The 21,992-nt window shown below is 43.2% G+C and overlaps 1 protein-coding gene across 3 annotated transcripts in view; it reads left to right on the top strand.

Annotated features, from left to right (window-relative positions):
* The first annotated feature begins 429 nt into the window (after positions 1 to 429).
* Positions 430 to 21,992, top strand: part of GTF2A1 (general transcription factor IIA subunit 1) — a 132,032-nt gene continuing 110,469 nt past the window's right edge. Inside the window, exon 1 of one of the 3 annotated variants that reach the window (XM_069637856.1) lies at positions 430 to 777. In XM_069637856.1, the coding sequence (XP_069493957.1) occupies positions 748 to 777 (30 nt within the window). In that variant the 5' untranslated portion in view covers positions 430 to 747. Of the gene's footprint in view, positions 778 to 2,374; positions 2,558 to 21,992 lie in introns of those variants that run through there. The other 2 variants (XM_069637857.1, XM_069637858.1) reach the window with 2 other exon arrangements.

Here is a 21,992-nt window from a genome sequence, read left to right on the forward strand (position 1 = left end):
AATTGAATTCTGACTCTCAGCATCGGCTGGGACATGGGAGTGATTTTTTATCTATCAGAGTATCTGCGAAAATCTAGTGGTGCTTGTGGTAGAACAGACCGTTGGACTGGGTAAGACTGTGTTTGCACCTCTCTCTGGATGGAATTTTTAGGTTTTCGTTTCTCTCTCTCTGGATGGAATTGTGTTATTTCCTGACCAAATCGCGCCTTTAGACCACATGTCCCGGCGTGCCTGGCGTTCTTTTCCATTGTTTCCCCGGAAGCCCCCCCGCTCCGACGTTCAGGCCCGCCCCCTTTTCGCCCTGCCGGACACTACAAGTCCCGGCGCTCCGCGCGCTTGCTCTTCTTACCCGTATGTCTCGTTGGCTCTCGCGACGCCCGCTTGCGCCCTGCCCCTTACCCCTGTCTCGCGGCTCGCAGCTCCTTCGCTCGGTATATAAAGGTGGCGCGCGGGCTGAGCAGACGGCTGGCGGCGGCGGCCCCCCACTGAAGTCTTCCCTTCCCCCCGCCCAGAGGAGCGACCGCCGCTGGCAGAAGGCACCGAGGAAATAACGCTGTGTGACCCCCCCTCCCCTCGTCCCCCCCTTGCCCCCAAGTAACCCGAACCCCCCCTTCCCCCCCGAACCCCCCTCCTGTGCGTATTCCCATGGGCTTTTATCTGGTGGCTTGCTTTTAAACCTTTTTTTGTGGATTTTATACCTTTTTAACCCGGTGATTTTTATTTTTTTATTTTATTTATTGGTTGGAAATGGCGAGCTCGACAAACTCGAACCCCGTGGTAAGGAGCAGACGTAACCTTGCGAGAGTGGGGACCAAGGGGGAAAAGAAGGGGAAAAACTCAAAGGGGGTGTGCCCTAGAGGAGGGTATCCATCCCACAGCACACTCCCTATACAGAGAGCCCCTTCACTGATTCAACTTGAGGATGCCCCCCTATGTTGCCCCCCCAGCTTATCCTAAAAAAAACTCACTTGCTGAAGGTGACATTTCAACATGTAGAGCTCTACAGAAGTTTGCCCCCCCCCCACCCACAACATCCCTAGACACTGAGTAGAAACAAGAATAGTCAAGCAGAGCCCCCCACCACTCCCTCCTTCTGGTACTTCCCTTGCTTCTTCAATAGGAATTTGGGGAAAGGTTTAATAACTGCCCATGTTACCCCCCATCTTAAAGCGGGTTTATCTCTCCATGCTGGCCTAGGTAGTGAAGAGACACCATGTCACACACAAGTGTTTGGGCAGAGACATGGCCAAAGGGACGAGCTGCCACTTAAATATAAAGCCTCAAGCGACCCCTCAACTTTAGTATCCTGCATCTCTCTTTTCTACATGCAGGGGGTACCCACAAATGCTCTTAACAGTGTTCTTGTGCCCCAGACCCCCTGGGGAGTGGGCGGCCCTCTCAGCTCCCTGCTAGCATTCCTTGAAATGTGGAGGTGCATCTACAGGTTAACTTCCAGTTATAACTGCCCGGGTGTAAATATATGGGGGAAGAGGGTGCCCTACTTTGCCAAACCCTACCTGTATAATGACCCCCTTCTTTGCTGTGTTGAAGGTGACTCAAACCTTTATTCGGCGTCAGACTGAATGTTGAGGTGTTAATATTAATACAATTTGCTCTAAGGAACGTTTTCGGGGGTGTGGGGGCACACCTGTTGTGTGTGAGGGTTGAAGGACCCCGATTGTTGGTGTGGAAGAGTGGGGTTGCCTGTGCCGCTGTCTTTCTGTTCTGCCTCTCCCAAGGAGCCATTTTAACCTCTGTACTTTCTGTGCGTCTGCAAAACAAAAGCCTGATCCAGAGCACCCTCCCAACCCTGCAGATCTGTACCTGACCCCTGGCCCCCAGAAAATACAAGCGACCGATGCCCAACAACAAACACCCCACTGACGGAGAGAGAAAAAAAATATACAAAAAAAAATCCGAATCGGATTATGTGCATTAAAGCTTCTTTTATTTTGTATGTCAGTGAGTCTGCAAAATAAAGCACGGTGTCCCATAAGCATCGAGTTGGTTGTGATGAAGGGCTGCTCCTGGGGGCCCCCGCGCCCCCAGGGGTCTGCCCCGGCCGCCGCCCGTGCCTTTGAGCCTTCTGCTGCTGTAGCCAGGCACCCAGCCATCATGGCCTCCTTCCTCCCTGCTCTCCGCCTCTCTCCCTCTGTGCGGGCTCCCCCCTCGGCTCCCTGTTTATATAGAGCCATTGCAGCTCTCTAATATAGACTCTGCAGGATGGGAAGGTGCTTTGCAGGCCCACGTCACCGCCTCTCCATTTATACAGCCGGGCCCAGGCTTTAAATAGGGAGACGGGCTTTGGCTGCCAGCGAGGGAGGTTCAGGCTGGGGGGGAAGGGCTGGCTGGCTTGCTTGCTCTGGAGGGGGGAAGACAGGCGGGCAGGCTGCCGGATTAGTGTGCTGCTGCTGAGCTGGGGAGGGAGACATGTTTGGGAAGGAGCAGGCAGAGTGGCGGGTGTTGTGGGTCCCAAAGCAATGGTTCACGGGGGTTTAAAATTTATTATGGTGCTGTTTTTACGCCCTTCTCCCAAAAATAGCCTGTATGCTGCAGGGTGAGCCCTGGGATTCAAACTGGCACAGGTCGGCTCAATTCTAGTTGTCCCGTTCTGTGCATTGTTGTTAGTTTAAGCACCCGGGCGTTGCAGGTCGGCGCCATGTTAGCTATATGTTTACAGATTTGCTACAGCAAAATGCATCGACGAATTTGGCTAATGTCCCCGTGCATATGCTCTCATGATCGGTCGCTGGCTTTCACGTTTGTGCCTTACGGCTTGGTTCCGTCTTTAATTATTTCAAAGTCGAACTATGTGGCATTGTGTTGGCGGAAGAGCGCTGCTTACTGACAGTAAACAACTGGTTTCACAGTGATCTATAATTGACAAGGAAAAAAACAAATTTGCTGCTTGTGCGCCAACTACAGCATTACTCGGAGTTTGCCCAGTGGTTGAATGTAGATGTTTTTATGATGCAAAATAACACTTCTTCAAAAGAGATTTTTTTCTGCACTATTTATTTTTAATGGACATTTCAAACGGAATGCCAACCCTTGTTTCGACTACAAGGTCTTTTTCGAGGCACTCATTCCGTCTTTAATCCACCCTTTATCTAGAGGGTCATATAAAATTGCATTGACATTTTCTAATTTTATCTATCAAGACCTTTTATTATACAACACGTACGTTAATCAGCAATGGCTTGTTGAGGATCAAATAACGAGTTCTTTGACTGAACTGAATGCCTTGAAAAAGATCTTATGTGAAGAGAATTTATTTCATAACTACTGTATTGTATTTGGTTATTTTATATAGCGCTCTTTCCCACCTTTTTGTATGGTTTCAATGCACTTTTTGGTTGGAACGCCCTCAGTGACCGAAGTTAATGTGTTGTAGGTTCTAAGAGTTTTAGATTAAGAGATGCATGTGTGCATTTTAGCCGATCTAGGACTTGGGTGGCTGGCTGGCTTGACTAAGAACCCAAAAGGGTCAGGCAGTCGGTGGGCGCTGTTGGTGGTTTGCGATAGAGTGCTAGTGTTGAGTCTGTGTGGCCAGCTATGCCTTTTGTTGGTAGTTGCTGTATGCTAGTGGCAGAGGTGTTGAGGTAAGTCAGGTGTTTCAGTGTGGACGGCTACGTGCACTGCTAGCCCGGGTGAGCATAGCCATAGCTGCCTTCTATGGTGCATGTATACTTGGCCGTGCCTGCGGTCTGTGTCCACAGACATGGTGTTAGGTATACGTAGGCGTTGATGTTTGGCTGCAGCGTTCTTTGTCCATTGCGGACGGCATGGTCAAGATGGCAGATACCAGCTCAATCAAATTTGAGACTCCTACATAACAGTGCAATTAATTAAACTACAGATTCCTAGGCAGTTGGAGAGGCCTATGTTTCAGAAACTGGCAGATATGAGCACACCAGCACCCAAGACTGCTAGACCACGGGAGAGAGGCCTATGTTTAACAAAGTGGCAGGTCTAATAGGCAGTATTGTGGGGATACACCTAGGTTTGAGATTTCTGTGTAGTGGGAGAGAGGGTGCTGGCTTCACAATACACTGGGTATGGGAGAAAACGCACCTAGTTTTGGGAGTCCTGTATAGTGGGTGCGAGGCCTAGCCTAGGACTCGCAATACATTTTTGGGTGTGGGAGAACAGTCCTAGATTTGAGGTTCCTGTACAATGGGAGAGAGGCCTAGGTTTTGAATAGTTGGTTTCACAACATAGGCAGATATGGGGGTGCACACCTAGATTTGAGTCCTGTATAGTGGCCCAGGCTTCACAATGCAGTAGGTTACACAATATAATAGTGATATGGTGGCTACACCTAGGTTTGGGAACCCTGTATATAGTAGGGGAGAGGTCTAGGTTTTGTAAGGCTTTTTGGGTATGGGAGACATCTAGAATTGAGTCCTGTATAGTGGGAGAGAGGCCTAGGTTTCATAATACAATAGGTTACACAAAATAATAGGCAGTTAGTCTAGTTTTTACAATCCTTTGATACACAGTGTAATGGGCAGATAAGGTGGATACATCTAGATTTCAGAGTTCTGTATAGTAGGAGAGGCCTAGGTTTCACAGTAGAATATGGGTATGGGAGCGAACACACCTAGATTTGAGTCCTGTATAGTGGGAGGGAGGCATAGGTTTCACAATACAGTAGGTTTCGCAATGTAATAGGCAGATATGGCCTAGGTTTCACCATATAGTAGGTTACACAGTATAATAGGCAGATAAGGTGGCCACACCTAGGTTTGAGGATCCTGTGTAGTAGGAGAGGCCTAGGTTTCACAATACAATTTGGGTATAGGGGAAAACGCACCTAGAATTGCGGGTCCTGTATAGTGGGAGCGGGGGGCATGCCTCACAGTACAATTTGGGTATGGGAGACACACCTAGCTTTGAGAGTCCTGTATAGTGGGAGAGAGGCCTAGGTTTCACACTACAGTATGCTTCACAATGTAGTAGGCAGATATGGGGGATAAAACTAGATTTGAGAATCCTGTAAAGTGGAAGAGAGACCTAGGTTGTAAACATTGTAAAAGAGAATGCTATTGATTAACTGAATGGTATTCCAATGAAACATTAGCTGCATTTCTGACATCGGAACACAGTCCTATTCAAGCTGGAAAATATTTTAAAAATACAATAATCCAATTACTATATTGGGGTATCTTTACCACACACATGTAACATGTTAAGTATTATACTCCACAACATGTTAATAAATAATGCATTCTCACCTGGTTATGATGCATATTGCGTGCAGGGTTATCTGGCTGCAAAATCTACCCTGAAATATTTGGGTAGGGTGCCCGTCCTTCTGACCCCAGATTACTGGGCTGGGAAACTAGGTGCAGTACCACATGCCATAACACATTCTGGTCCCATGCATGACACTTGCTACCTCTCCTGCAAATTATACTGCCTGCTTCACCAGACGGTGCCAAAAACTCAGTCATGTATGAAAATACTCTACAATCACCGGCAGACGGGCACTAGCAACATGAAAAGTTTTTAGAAGCTGCAAGACTGGCAGCAAGCCCTGAATAAAAGTCACACTTGTTGTATAAGGCCCCAAATTGAATGCTTTGAGGTGTCTGGAAGTAAATCATTACCACTGGCTACTGATAATTGACTGTGTAAGTAAGAAATGATGTGCTGTTTGTTTAGAATTGAGGTGGCAAGTGATTTTTATGCCAGATTAGTGGCTTCAAATTTGAAATGTTGCACCCTGCCTTAATTTGTATTTAGTTTATTTATATTGTGCGCCAAGGCCGGGGGCATCTGGGTGCATTTCTTACAAAGTTACAGATAACATCACAGAACACATCATAATACGGAAATGGAGTGCAAAGTGGTACATAGATTACATTACATATATTATGCAGACCAATTTGTAATATTTACATAAAAAAATAGGAAGCACAGTATTTATAAAAGATAAGTTGCCAAAATAGAGAAGAGATTATAACATTGGATCCTATTTTGCAGAAGTATTTACAGGGATTTAAAGTAACTTTACATTAGGCAGTGGAGGAGGCTAAATCTTGCTCAGTGAGCCATAGTTTGGTTTTGTTCATAAAAGCAAGGTAGGGAAGTTCAGTTCTGAGTGTGTTGGGAAGTGTGTTCCATAGTTTGGAAGCGAGGACTGGGAAGCAGGACCCCCTTAGCTTTCTGTAGTTTTAAATCGAGGAATGGCGAGTGAATGGACTTGTGCAGATCTGAGTGGTTGGGTAGCAGTGTGAGCTGTAAGGCGTTTGGCCAGGTAATCGGGTGCTTGGTTGGCTAAGCACTTAGAGTAAGTGCAAGAGTTTTGAGTGCGATTCTGGATGCAACTGGGAGCCACTGAAGATTGTCTTGTATTGGAGATGTGAGATTTTCTTGACTACTAAGGGCTGCTCTGATGATGTTTTTAAGACTGGTCCCCCGGTAAAAGGCATTGCAGTAGTCAACTTTAGCCATGATGAGCGTTCTTGCAAGGATGATGCAGTGAGGAACAGTCTGTAGGCTGTTAGGAGTTTGCATGTGTATGCAGATGCTGAGACCACCGCATTGACTTATCTCGTCAGTGAGAGGGTAGAGTCCAGATAGAAGCCAAGGGTTTTGGTATCATAAGAGACCTTAATGATATTCCCGTCAATGCTAAAAGCTTTAAAGGCGGGGTCCAGTTTGTGAGTTTGGTGGGGACCTTAGATAAGTAGCTCAGTCTTGTTTAAGCATAGTCCGTGATGTGCCATCCAGGCCTGAATGACTGAGTAGAAGTTAAGAGCTTTAGAGTCAGTTACATGGTCTCCAGTGATGGGAATGAGTATCTGGGTGTCATCCGCGTTATTGGTGTAGTTGACACCCAGATAGTTGAGAATATCGAATAGTGGTTTTGTGAACACATTATACAATGTGGGTGAAACACAAGATCCTTGTGGGACCCCACATGTGCCTGGTGACGGATTGGCGGTTGCAGACAGGGAGAATACCGCATTGTTCTGTTTGCCAAGAAGGAACTGATCCACGAGGTGGCTTCGTCTGAGAAGTGGGCAGCAGTTTTTAGGTGATGGCAGGGAATTCAATGGTTAACCAGGTTGAATGCTGCGGAGAGGTCCACTAAGACATGAATGTACATGTGAGGTTATGCAGTTTATTTGGTGGGTACACCGATTTGAATCTACCTTGAGCTAAAGGTAAAACTGGCCTTCTGGTTCCACGTGGCGAGGAATGAGTTTGACCCATTTGATGTACTTCCACCCCCTCTTCACACTTCTTTCGTCTGTCCTTGTTGAGGGAAATGTACTCTGCCTCCCCGGCCCCAGGCACACTGAGGATGTGGTAACGCAGCCTCTTGCCCTTTTTGTGCCCCTCTGAGGAAATGGCAGAGCCACAGCCCCCTTATCTCTTGGATTATGGGTCATCTTCCTGGGCACCAGACTACTGCAATCATTATACCCCGCCCTACCAAGAGCCCCTAAAGTCACACAATACATATATCGGTGCTTTCAAGTAATCTACTGGGAAGGAAGGATTTTATATGAAAAGTTTATTGTGTAGTATGGTTTGGCTGCATTATAGACTAGTATTTATTTAAACAAGCAGTGGAGCTGGGGCGAGCCAAGTCTCCAGAGTTTTCCTGAAAATGTGGATTTACATGGAGCATGTGCTGGATGAAGTACATTCTAGTTTAGTTTTTAGGAGCTTGTGCAGAGAATGTTGAGCCTCCAGTGCAAGAACTTCTGAACACAGGGATTTCAAATATGTGGTCAGAGGATAACCTGATGCTGTGTTTTTGTAGTGTGGGAATTTTCAATGGGGGGTGGGGAGAGGAATTCAGCCGTTATTATGGGCAGGACTCTGTGAATGATGCATTGCTTTAAGGAACCTGTACATCTAGGGAAATGTGTTCTCTCGGTCCCAAGTGTAAGAAGAGTCTTGCTGCTACACTTAGTACTTTGTTGCAGTTTTGACAGTTGAGATATCTGATACCAGAGGTTATGGTGCTTTAGTCTGATTGTGGCATGAGAAGATGATTGCAATAATTGCGATTACTTTTGAAAGACTTGGAAGGGAAGATGCAGTGGAGGACATAGTGATAAAAGGTTTTAACCGTAGTCGGGGTGGCCGGCTCGGACTGGTTGAGTCCATTGAGCATTTTTGACAGTTGGCTTTAGCAGGTCCAGGGCATTGTAGGAAGATGACATTGTTCCCACATAACATGAGCAGTTTAACTATGATTGAGTAGGAGGTGGTTGGTGTTCATCCAGCCATCAATTTCTAAGAGGGGGGGGGGGTTGTGAGGTTGTCGGGCATAGTGGATGAGGGATTTCTTGGTTGGACAGAGTGGTGTTCACACTGGTTCACAGCTCTGTTTGCCTTACATCCCAGTGATGCTCTCCTGAAACGTTTTCTTGGCTTGTACATTCATCAAGCAGGTGGTCCAGGGGAAAATGTAGTCCAAGTGTGAATGGTTTTTACCATTGGTTCATGAAATTCAGGTCACTATAGTCAGCTCGGAACCGACTCTTCCTTAATCCCGGTGTAACAGTGTAATGGTACAACTTAAGTGAGTTGGGGCGATATCATCACAGTGTGTGGCACTCCTAAGTCGGGTATGATTCACCCTGGTGCAGCCCATCTGAAGAACAGCACAACATAGTAGATAAAGTGTGTTTAGAGATTGGGTATGAAGTGTATCAGTGCAGCAATAATAGAACCTGAAGGAGTTCTGGACAGGAGAGGGCTGTAGTAGATGTTGAAGAGAAAAAGGTAGGGTGAGGCCCCTTGTGGACAGGGTGAGGAATGGCAGAGGAGCATGGCATGCATATTTGTCCTTTCTAGAGAGACAATGGGACAGCCAATCCACTGCAAGATGACAAATGCCCAATTCAGTTCATGCCCATGTACTAGGTTCTTTTATTGCTGCTTACTGTATCCATTTGTCATGCTTTGACTAAGTAAATGGAGCATATCCTCTCCCACAATTGATCGTACCCCACTGATCAATGATGCATGACTTTGCTCTGTGTTCGCCTTTAACTGCAGTTGCTGTTAGGTTTAAAATTTGGTAAACTATGCCAATACATTTTTACATATAATCCCCTTTATGACTTCTTAATACTTAAGCACTGTAAAAAAACAATGATTTTCATATAAACATTTCATATATTATACGTTCCAAAGTCATTTTAAATTACACAAATCCCATAAATTAATCTTTCATAATCCAAATTCATTAAGATAAATATCACATCACAATATTCAACCTGCCCAACCCTGAACAGCATAGCTGCTTCTATTGTAAGACAACCAACACTATTGATTGCCATAAATATCTTTCTCAGCACCCTTAACCTCCCCTTTATTTGCTTCCTAGTATTACATGAGCTCAATAAATTCACAATCGTATCCCAGAACCAGAGTATTTTGATTCCACACAATCTGGTGACTATTCATTCAAGTCCAGAACTCTTATATGACTAATACATTTAATGTTGCCACACATTTCCCTAAAAACACCTTTAGCAAAGCACTTGACTTGGGGTATTCCATAAGATGTTTAACAGATTCAATGTGTTCTTACATATTCTGCAAATTTGATCTTGGGGCCTCGTCACAAGTTGGTCGGTGTCTTGGTGGTAATAAAACCAGGGGTAACGCCCAACGCTGATAGCGCTACTGCAATTCGGTCCGGCACAATTTGCGCCGGACCACCCTTCCATGTTCATTTGCAGCCATACTTTTTTTCCAAGTAATTTTGGCCTAAAATATCTGTCGGCAAATAAACGCGATACTTCCACCCTATCTGTTGCAACCAATCAAATAGGCTTTCGATTATGGTACCATGCTTTGTTCCATTCTTCCACTGTCACTCTAAAAAAGTAGTTCCTTTTTAAGACTCTTTTTGCTCTTGACTACGGATCAAAATGAGCCCAGTTTACGTCACAGTAAGGCATTCTATGGAGAAATACATAGCACAATTCTAAATTGCTCGATTGTGGGAGCCTCAACGCTCTGCTCCATAATTTGCCCTTCAATTGATCCCAGCAGTTTTTTATGGCATACAGTATCGCACTCTAGTCCATACATAACCCGGCTGGGATCTTTGCCTAATGGTCCTTAATATGCGGCACGTGTTGTAAGTGATTTCAATCCGGCACTTCACCTAAGTGAACGCCTAGCGTGTAATGCACAACTGAAATCTCCTTATTTATTTGTGTCTAAAGTTATTTTATTCTGAACGATGTACCACTCATATCACCCCCCCCCCCGGTCACACTGAACCAGAATCGGGCTGGTTTGCAAAGTTAAAATATTTATTTATGTAGTTACAAATTAATCGCACTATGTTTAATGGGTATACAATAATCACCAATGGGATGATGTAACACAAAGCAATCTCTTTAATGCACAAGGAGCAATAGTGAGCAAAACAATTCAGCACAGAAATAATACTTTTGTGTGTGTGTTCAGAACAGTTAGCAGTGTGGTTACTATGTCCCCCTGCACACCCCTCAACCCCCAATAGACAATGTAAAGAGGTAGGAGGAGAGAGCAGGTATTCAGGAATGGCAGAATTCAAACAAAATATCAATCCCAATTTCCCCCCAGCAACACAAGAGAAAAACAGTTTTGATTGGCAAGCTGTCAAAATGGTTTGTTAAAGTTATCTGAGAATGGAATGTGCAAAACACTAAATATGGTTTAAATTCTTTTGGGAGCTGCTTTATCCCGGGAGGATAGCTCAGCGGCAGCGTGCGCGTCTTGGAAGCAAGACGACACGAAGCAACAGGTTCGATCCCCAGGTCCGCGCTTAGAAACCTCTGGGTGTTTAAGCGCGTTATAAATACGTAACTAAGACAAAAAAAACCACAATTACGCAACTAAGAAAAACAAACCATTCCTGTAACAGCGCCTCGATGCCTGCGGGCTGTGTGAGCGCTTTATAAATGTAAAAAAAAATAAATAGATAGTGGCATACAAACTCTAACAATGATTTGATACTAAGAAGCAATGTGAAATCTTAAAACTGAGGTCGGAAGCAATCAAAAGCTGTTTTACACGTGTCAGAAATCCCCTAATCGAAAATTCGCGGTAATCGCGATTACGGGAGAACCGTGTGGATTTGGGATGCGGTTTTAGATGCGAATTAAAGCTGTGTATGTTGGCTACAAGCAGACATTTTTGTTTCTAGCATAAAAATTGAAGTTATGGATGTTTTAGTGGAGGTCGTTTTTTCGAGATGGGCGCAAGAATGGGAAGCAGGGATGCACTTTAAAATGACAATACCACCCAAGAACACAGCCACTTGATCAAGGCGACTGCTTGCAGTGGAGCTCGCCTACTTCAGATGAGAAAGATCAGCGCAGAGAACAATACTAACACAGGAGGAAAGATAGAAGGGATAGGATAGAGAGTTCAGGCAATTTAAAAAGATTTCTAACAATGCAGGTTCTGAAGACAAAGTAGGATGGATTTAAGATGGTGATTGGACTATGCCAGGTACATAGGCTAGTGACACAGTTCTGTTCTATAGATACTCGCTAGATATGGTTTGAATGGAACCGTCGGGGATTCTGGTCAGGACAGACAGCTGAGCACACCTGATTGGACTGGGTCTGTTCACAGCACGGGACTGGATCAGGTCGGCAATGGCTCTGGTCACAGGACTGGATTGGATCTCTTGGTTCTGATAATTATTTTCAGAAGAAAGCAAGCAGTACAGCACAGCCCGGCTGTCTATTTCCCTTTAGGTTTTTGGGGTCCTGGTTCTGGAATTGTAAGGCCTATCTGAGATGGTTCCGCTATAGAATGGGCCTTTCTGCTTTGCCAAGGTTCTGGAGTCTGGAGCAAGGAAGATGGATGGTTCTGCTGTAGGGTGCTCCACCAGCAATCGGTTAATGGGTGAATCTGTGTGTCTTTCTGGGTGCTGAGCTGTCTCCATTTATGCTTATGATAAAGGGGTGTGTGTGTGCTGTTTTATCCTAAGCACGTCCCCTTGCCAGGGATTGGTCAGTGTCTCTTCTCTTCCTTGATAGGAGGAGAAAAACAGGGTGTCGCCATGATGTGGGTTTGAGTCCTAGAGTCCACCCCTAGCCTCTTGAACACCAAATCTACTTTTGATACAATACATATTTCCATGTGTGCAACCTCTATAACAATCATATATACAGATTACATTTTTTGTGTAGCAGATACTCTTCCAAACCCTGTCGCTGTAAGATCTTGTCTGCATTTTACAGAATTTTGCCCTTTTTATCCGGAAAACACAATGTCCAATTTAGGAGCAAATTTCTACAAATGAGCGCATTGAACATGGGCATAAGTGTATGAAGTTTAATGCTTCTATCAAAAATACATTTTGTGTAATCACATTTTCCACCGTTTCTTCCTAGAACATGTCCCAGAGTTCCGGCGCCTTTTGAAATGTGCAGCCAATATTTACACTAACAGTGCTGTTATTTTTTGACAGTTTTACATAGTAAGTTATCAGTCTTTTAAAAATGTGTCTTTGGTCCTTGTTAAGCAACAAATTGTTTGTCTCCGCGTCCTATCTCCTTGCAGTTCAGAAGCAGTCGCCTCCCAGTTCCTCCTGGGCCCAGGCCATTTTACGACCCTTCACACTTGGCAGTTCCTGTAGCTGGAGGATGTACATTGTCTCCTTCCCACTGCAGCCCAAATTATCCCCCACCCTATAATCATCACTTAGGTGTGATTTCCTGGTGGAGAGGAGCTGGAAGAGAGAGGCCCTGCCTCTGTGGGGGAAGCTGTTATACTGGTTTGGTTGCTTTTAGACAAGCTCAAATTCAAATGTTGTTCTGTTGCATTTTTTCTTATCTTAAAATAAACTTGTAATTTCAAAACAAGCAGCTAGAACACTTATTCCAGATTCTAAACCATGGGATTAAACAGTTACAACATAGGTTACTCTCAGTAACAGGGCATTGAGTTTTCAACCATTAGATTTCAGTTTGTACAAGTTTCCAGTTTATCATGCAGGCTTCTGACAGCTGTCATTCAGGTGACTGAGGGTACTGTGCCCAGATTTTGACAGATTCCACAGGCAGGCAACACTTGCTGTGGATGTTTCTTTGACAAATTTAGCTTTCCTGGACATTGTAATATCACAATGACTTCTTGAACTAAATGAATTGTAGCACCCAGCAAGAATATTGGATGTTTGGTTTTTTGTACCGGCATTCTGCAGTTTCAGCAACCAAGAAAAGGGATTAGAAAGCAAGATTTTGGATTTCTTTCAGCAAAGCACTGCTTTTCCCTCTGTGCTCCATTTTTTTTTTACTTGTGTGAAGCCCAGTGACATGTTTCAGGAGTGAGATCTCTGTTCCACCACTGACAACCTACATGCATGGTAGATTTGGCAGCCATCTTTTTGTGTTGCAAAGCACCATTTTCAGAGGTTTTGGCGCACACAAGGGTTTTGCGGCCATTTTGATATTTTTGGCACCATCTGAACACACGGATGCCGCATGACAGAGCAAAAGTGGTTCAAGACATCCCACAGTGTGAAAATCCTCCTATTGCTCGATCAAAGTGAACCATGGATGCCATCAGTTGAGTTGCTTTAGTCTCCTCTGTCAGATTATTGTACACTTTGCAGCTCTTGATGCAATAGTGTGACCTAAATAACAATACTTCTCCACACTTTCTAGCTCCTGACAGATCTAAAAAAAAAACACTTTAACCTCCTTGTGTGTTTCTGCTTTTAGATAGATTTTTTTTTTTTTTTTAGGTCTCTTGATTGTTTAGCAAAACCATCAGAACTCCTTTGTAGTCCCACTTTAGTCCTATACATCAGTGCTATGCCATCCACCTATGCCAAGGACAGATGAACCTCCCATCTTTGGAGGAAAATTATGTATATTGGCGACCTATCCAAAATATACAGATTAAAAAGCAGGGGTGCTAAAACGCACACCTGATTTTATTTAAAGTTTACCAGCCCCATGTCACTTAAACTTAAACTACTGAATTAACACGTAGGTGCATTGGCATTTGAAGTAGGCCCTGGTCAATCCACCCCAGCCCCCATATTCCACAATTTCTTCCAAAGAATCCTCCGAGTAATGCAATCAAAGGCTGATTGGTAATCCAAACATGCCACATATAGATGAGTAAAACAATTGTTTTTGCTGCTTTACATAGCCTATGTAAGCAAATTATATGATGTGCTATTGAGTGACCCGATCTGAATCCTACCTGGTTCAAAGGTAATGGGATTTACTTTTCTCACACAGTTTAACTCCTTTAATACATCTATCCATTAGTTACTAAGCAGTTATTTATTGCAGCCTCCCTTTTTTGTAAATTGTTGTTAAAGTTGCTTCTAACCAGGTGTTCGGGGTACTTTTCTTATTGCAACAAAAAAAGCATTTAATATACATGCCCAAATATTAGTCATCTTTAAAAATGACATTTGGAATATTATATGTCCATGTTGCTTGGGAGCCTTTCATCTTCACAATGTTCCTTATAGTTTCTATTGAAACATGAGTATTGCATGGAGCCTGCTTAAAAGAATGCCCTTGATCCATTTAATGTGTCTGCTTGCATTTTTTAAAGATTTTTCCCATCTATTAACCTGTTCAGGATTTAGTGGTCTTAAATCTGTGTCTTTGCTCATCCTGTTAATGGTTTTTCAAAAGACTCTTGTATTTACTGCCCTCCTCGTTTCGGTCTATCCTTGTACTTTATTGGCTTTATCATTTTTCCTCCAATTTTTAAATCTGTTTTGCTTCCTTAATTTGTATGTCTCGTTCTTGCTTGCTTATAGTGCAGGTCCTAATCAAAATTGGGCTTCATTTTTAATTTGCTGTTAGCTACTCAAATTCTGTTTTCGCAGTTTCCTATTTTTCTGCAATCCTAAAATGATCTCTAGGTCTGAATCCTTTGATCTGTTTAAATAGCCTTTATTGGAACACCCAACTCCTATCTAAGCCTGTTCTGAGATGTTCTGGGAGATTTCATTGTTCCGCTCTGACTTTTTAATTTTAATCTTGGCATGTTATGACCACTTGATGTAATCCCTCCTGCACTTCAAACAATATCGTTTCATCCCCACTATGAGTAAATAACAAAATCTAGGTGTCAAACACGGCGTGGCCACTAAGAAAATGTTGCCGGTTTCGACACAGATGCTACGTTTCTGCGAGTCGGCGGTCTACTTCTTTTTAGACTCTCGGACGTCAATTGCTGGATTCGAAAGGATGCTCCGTTGGTCATCACATCTGTTTATCGCCAGGTTTGTGTTTGGCCTCTTCCCGTCTAAATGCAAGTCCCTGCTACGCCGCTTATTGCTTTCTGATTACCTTCTTATCCATCTTCATTCTAGCCTTTGTCTCCTTGTCCTTCTCTGCCTTCCTCGGTCTGCCGGACTTCACTCTTTTCTTACTGTTTCTCTCTCTCTCCGGTTCCCGAATCAGAGATCCACTGCTCCTCTTCTGCTGTGAGGGGTTCTGCTGCGATCTCTGCTCTTAAATTCAGCACCTCGCCAGAAGTTGGCAGTGGGTTCCTCCCTTTCCGACTCCTTCAACACTGCTCCATCACTCAGCACAACCTTTGAGTCAACTGAGGGTTTTGCTGGCAATCGCCCTTTTCCCTCAACAGCCTTGTGACCTGGCTCTTCCTACCCATATCTCTGTATTTATACAGAGACTGGGAAGTAAGGGTTAGATATGCAGCATACCAATATCTTCATTGTTTGATCTGCTTATCGGCAAAGCAGTAATTGAACGTCTCTTGTGACACTAGGCCATAATGGCTCAATGCTGACCTAACTTCCACATATCATTTACCTCCCCTTCACAACTGCCATTTGCTATCAACAGTCCTCACCCCAAAATCTTAATACTTGACTCGGATACCTCCTTTTTTTTTTTTTTGTTTTTTTTTTTTATTTGCTTCAAATTTGAATCTGTAGATAAATTGCAAACCATTCCATACAGGTTCCCTAAACCCAAACTTATTCCCTGACATTTTGCATTTAGATATGCTGTTATTACTGGAGCAGGCTCAAAAACCTCCTCCCACCAAAATAACACTTAATTTATCAAAGAGCTTTGTCTGCCATACAATACCCATAAGTTTGTGTATGTTAACTATTATTCTCCTGTCAGGTGAATGGCTAATATATTAGCATTTATTACTGGAGGGACATTTATTTCCACCATTAGCGAGTTTTGTAGGGCGATTAACCACTCTTTGATGGACCTTTTGTGCTGGATTTAAAAATACTTGCATACCATCTATATATATTTGATCCACCAACCATACCCCCTTGAAGCAGTATATCATATTTTAATGTCGCTTATAGATTTCCATTCCTTCCTAGCCACTGATTGTATACAAGTGTTCTAGGATAGCATCTCAATGTCACTCTGTCTAGCCAGCGCCAATCTTTTTTGAGCATATCTTTTCGTCCCCCCTCCTTTCACTCATCTTGGCGGCCCTCCAAGATTTCCTGTACGTTGTTTTCCTCAAATTCTATTGATTGCTTCCAGTGGTAGTGTGTCCCATTCATCTGAAGTATTTGATTTACAATCAATTTATACTCTATGTAGTAGCCAATTATTTACAAAGTCAACGTGCTCGATAACATTTGACTCAATCACTCTCAATGAAGGAATTTTGCACAGTACACACAAGCAGTGAGCTCTTTTTAAAGAAGCTTTTAGGTTGTCCGGAAACACATTCTCAAACATAACACCCCAGATGTTAAATCTCACATCCATGCTTCCTTACTTGCCATTTATCCACTTTACACTTTAACCCATCGGTCATTTCGCTTGATGCCACCAGTCTGATGACTTTTTTTTTTAAAAGTCTGTCCCTTTTAACTTTAAGATTTAAGGGTACGTTCTTATCCAAAGGGTTGGTGTTAATGTGCACAATTTCCTCCTTTTCCTCTGCTATAATATCCCCTTTGTAGTTGTTTAGAATCTGCCAACTCATTTAGAGTATGATTTTTCTTCAGGCACAGAGCAATTCCCTAAGTTGTTCCTTGGATATCTCTTGTTACCACATGAGCCTTACGTCACGACTCGTACAATTTCAATTTTTTTTTTTTTGCTTTCGTCTTTATTTCTTTTTTTATTCTATTTCAAATTAAATGGGTCAACCTCGTTTACAATTTTGTTCATCGAAATGGGATGATCTTATAATTCAGTCACATGTTTCTCTGCTTCTTTTTCCTCGGGTTGTTTTTTTCCTTGGGTCCTTCTTTTTTTTTTTTCCCCTTCTTACTTGTCCATTACCATCCACACTTGTTGAGTCCCATGGCTGTTGTTTTAATGCCCCCGTTTTTCTCTCGATTTATTAGTGTATCTAATTTCAAAACTTTACTTCTGCTGAAAGTTGATTAAGCAATTTCAAAAGCTGTTTCAATACCATGTGAAGAGCTTTCAAAGAGGTTACCCAAGAGAAACATAATGGCCCCAAGTTCTTGAAGCCTCAATAAAAAAAAAGACTATAGTTATTACCCCTGGATTCATAGGACCACCATCCAATAGGGTTGACTCCATCGCTTCCTTTATGTTGTCACTCCTATTCAATGGCCCCTTTGTTTCATTATCAAAACAAGACCAGTTGTGAATTGGCTCTTTCGCCCTTTGTAGTCCTCCAGTTCATTCTCCTTTGTTTTCATCTTCCGGAAGTAGGCACGCTCACGTTTGGTGCGACTAATCTTTCTCTTGCTTTGTTGGCACGTAAGTGGGAATGCTCATCCCCATTTAACCTTTGTGCTATAAAATGGGCGCATTATCATTTTTTGTCAAGCCATCTGACTGCTCGATTTAATGTTTTCTCGTTTAAAGTAATAAGTGTGCTAGTTCCCTTTTTCTTATACTGCACAGTTGATACTGCAGTGATGGGTTCCTTACCTTTGTTATGTCTGGCACACCCACTTTTAATCTCTCCCCCTCTGCAGCCCCCAAAAATAGAAGAAACCGAAAAACCTTAATATCGCTAGCGGATCCTTCCAACCGTGATGGCAGTTCTATTTGCGGGCTTGATGGGCGAGGCCAGCCTTCCCCGAGACTGCCCTTTCACCGCCCTTTCACCGCCGTACTTCGTGCAGGTTCTTTCACCTTTTACACTCGCTCACGTCTCCTTCATGCCACTTGGCACAAACTGCTTCAGGAGCTTTAGAAACTGACTTTCGCCACCCTTCTGTGGTTCTGCGCAGGTACTTTGACCTTTTATGCTTGCTTACGTCTCCACATATCCTCATAAGGAATCTTAGCTGAAACTCCCTCAGGAGCTTGGGTCTCTCCAGAGACTGCCCTTTCGTGAAGGTACTAACTTTTGCACTCACTTATGTCACAGATTCTCAATGAGTACCCAATTGATACCATCAGCATGATCCATCCTAAGCCAATGATGCAATGTACGCAATGTGAAAGCAGTGTTACTGTCTTATACTAGGGTAGCCACCCCTCCCAACTGTACTGGTCTTAGATCTTTTCATTACACATTGTAAGACTATGCATCTAGTGCTCACGTGGCCTCTATTCTGGGTCTCTCGGCTGGCTAAACGCGCCTTCATCTTATGAAATGGGGTGTGTTGTTGATATAACGCCATCTTCGACTGAGGCTTTCTTATGCTCCCACTGCATTATGTGCTATTTGTGTGCTATCTAATCTCTCACAGTGCCACCTCTTGAAAATGGCTGCGGTCACTGCCTCATTCCCCAGTTAAAGCCGCAATTGTGCTCTGTTTGTTGCTCATGTATGTCTGTTGCTCATCAAAAATGATATTTCAATGTTGTCAATATGAAATGAGGGCAGCTACAGAATTTAAGAGGAAGGAAGGGTGGTGTAATTGAATACATGTATAATTCATCTTTTGTACTGCTCTTAATACCGGAGACCAGTGCAGGACCAGGATTCGAACCTCTTGGTCTACGTTGTCTTGCCTCCAAGGCAAACTCGTTGCCTCAGAGTTATCCTCTAGTCCCAGTATAAACGTGGCAGAATGCATATAGTAAACCTGAATTTAGATTGTGATGTGATCTCTATAAGGTGCTAGGTTTTAGTCTTAATGTTCCACATTGTTAATCTTTTCTGTGTTCCCCTGCCAATTACCATTTTAACTTATTGCAGAATTCAAAATTAGTGCTGCCTTCAACTGATTTTAATTTCCACTATTAAACCAACTCTTACCTCTTTCACCAAGAGATGGATAAATCAGATTGGTCGATCTCACCCCACCCCTGCTCAATTTCAGCACCTCCTTTACACTACACCCTTGAATGCCAGCTGTTTTGCTTGCTTCGTTTTCTTAACAGTGCTGTAAAACTTGTGGTCAAAAGATTTGGCACTACTGTGTACCACTACTTTGACTTTCTCTCTGCCCTATCCTTTCACCTTTCCTTTCCACCGTAAGCAGTGTTGTAAAGCTCGATTCATTAGTTTCCATTACACTGCCTGAAAGGGAGCAGAATAAGATTTTCTCCTCTTGGCAAATCGGTCCTGTGTGTAGTTGCACAATCATTCAGGATGAAAAGATTGCCCCTTGGGTGTTTTTCAAATAAAGAAAAGAGTGGGCACTACTTATTAATTGATAAGGTGGTCTTTGCTTGGTAAGATATTTAGTCCTGTCGCCAGATTCCTCCCCGTTGCTTAGGGAGGTAGAAAATACTAATATAATGTTGACTGGTTAATTATTGCCAGTCTGCTGGAAGGACTCATGTGGGTATCCCACTAAATTTCTTTTTAAAGAGTATGTAATTTCTTCAATAATTCTTGAGAAAGTACTGATAATTCCGATGGATTTATAGTAAAAATATTTTCACGCGAGCAAGGTGCCCGGCTGCTACTACTTTGGCTTACACAACAGGAAGCTAAAGAAGTTTTATTAAGGACATGCAACAGCTAACACAAACAAGCATGCTTGAGTGAAGAGAAATTGGATAAATTACCAAATTACCAATAAGGAAGCACAGTAAATCAGGCCAAAGATTTAAAGCAATGTTTTACACAGTTCCTGATGGTCTGTCATTGACCGAAATGCATTGAACAATATAACGTTTGCCAAAGGCCTCAGAAAGATGTAAATGGTTGAATAAAAATATTTTTACTATAAATCCATCGGAATTATCAGTACTTTCTCAAGAATTATTGAAGAAATTAAATACTCTTTAAAAAGAAATTTAGTGGGATACCCTTGGGTGTTTTTAACATGCACCATAGGCAGAATCCTTCCATTTTCATTGTGAAAAGCCACACACATGGGCACACTCGCATGCCGGATTTTTATTCTCATGTGCTACATATTGCCATCTAATTCCATTATTGGCGAGTTTTTCTCATAGGCCAAGCATTCGATATGTGGCCTGATTGGGTAAATAAATTTCGAGCTGCAAGCACTCCAGCTCAATTCTACACATAGCACATCATTTCGTACTCACCAAGAGCCCATTATCACTAGCCTACAGCGAGTGTAACTTTGGAGCCCTGTTTAAGGCGGTCCATTTGTGATGGCTGTCTGGGATGTGGGTACAGTGCTTAAACTGGACCTGTTGCTTATTATTGTTGGCAGGTTTTGGGTTTCCCTAGGGATGACTTTCCGCAGTGGAATCTTGTGTCTCAACCCCGTCAGTTTAGATGGGGGGGGGGGTTGTGGCATCAACTGGGCTCTTGGCACTATGCTTGACCAGGTTTTGGGAGATTAAGACCGACTGGGAATGGATTACTATAGTGGTGGATTTTTGTTATCTTGTGACGATCTGGTGTAAGCGTGTGTTTTGCCTTGTTGTGAACTCTGAGGTTGCGTCTTGCAAGTTTGTGTTGGGTCTTGGGTAACACAGAGCTCTGCGTTAAGGCTGCTTGAATTAAATTAGGATAGAATTGTAACGTTGGATAAAAGGATGTACATGGTATTGTATCTTTTATATGGCATATCTTTATGATGGGAATGTATGGGAAGCCCTACGGGCTTTTATGGCAGTACTTGGCTAAACCCTCGTGCAGGAGTCTGCAAACTGCCACTCCCCTATGTTTTGTACTATTAATCCCATGATATTGCTCTGTTTGTTTTGGCTAGGTCTGAAGCGAGTTTTAGTCCAACAGAGCCAAAGGTCTCAGATCCCTGCCCCAGTGTATTTTACCAATGGGTTGTTGGCACACTGATGGCTGCTGTACCCCTTCAGTATGTGCATGGTTGGGTTTATTGCTGATCATTGACTGCTGGGTTACGCTTACCTTGGGGATGGTTTCACATGGGGCCGGGTTATGCAACTAGAATCTCCCGTGTGGATTGCGTGCATGTATATTTTTGTTGGGCTTGGTGACTATATACATGGTTCTGAGGTGGGGCCACATACACTCTGCAGAAGCAAACTGATATGTGGTAGATGTTTGCCTCTTAAAATGTAATGTGGGTTAGCTATTGTTGCCGCATGAAATCTATATAGCATAGTAAAGTTGAGGTTACTTTTTGCAGATACCTTATCTCGCTATGGACAGGAGAGTGGTGGCATGCTCTGGAGGGGACCTCCATTAACTTGGTACCATGTAGGGTGCTGGCACGTATGGTATGACGAGTGGGTGAATTAATGGCATGTTGAAGCTGGCTTAAACGGTACACTGCAGCCTGGAATCTAGGGAATCATTAAATATCATGTTTGTTGCTGTTTTTGGCTGCTTAGCAAGTAAAGGAATCAAGGCAGTGTGATGCATGTGTCATAAATGGATTTAATTGGAGTCTTCAGTGCCATTCTGTCCCAATGAAAAGCCTGTTGAGCAGCTTTGAGATGGGATTTTTTTATTTTTAAAAAAAATGTTGTAAACTGGTTCAGGAACTGTTGAGCAGTTCGTAGATGTTGAGAAGGTGCCGGAATCGATTCTCGATTTGGCACTATTTGGTAGTACGTTCTCATGGGCTATATCAGCGAGGCAAGCTATACGTCTTTGCAGAGATGATCTGTTGCAGTTTTTTGTTTTAATCCCAAGGTGTGAGGTAGAAAATGTTGATTTAAAGTACTACTTTTAGCGAG

The sequence above is a fragment of the Ambystoma mexicanum genome, chromosome 14 (assembly GCF_040938575.1).
Source record: "Ambystoma mexicanum isolate Mex_15411 chromosome 14, UKY_AmexF1_1, whole genome shotgun sequence".
NCBI classification, from domain to species: Eukaryota; Metazoa; Chordata; class Amphibia; order Caudata; family Ambystomatidae; genus Ambystoma; species Ambystoma mexicanum.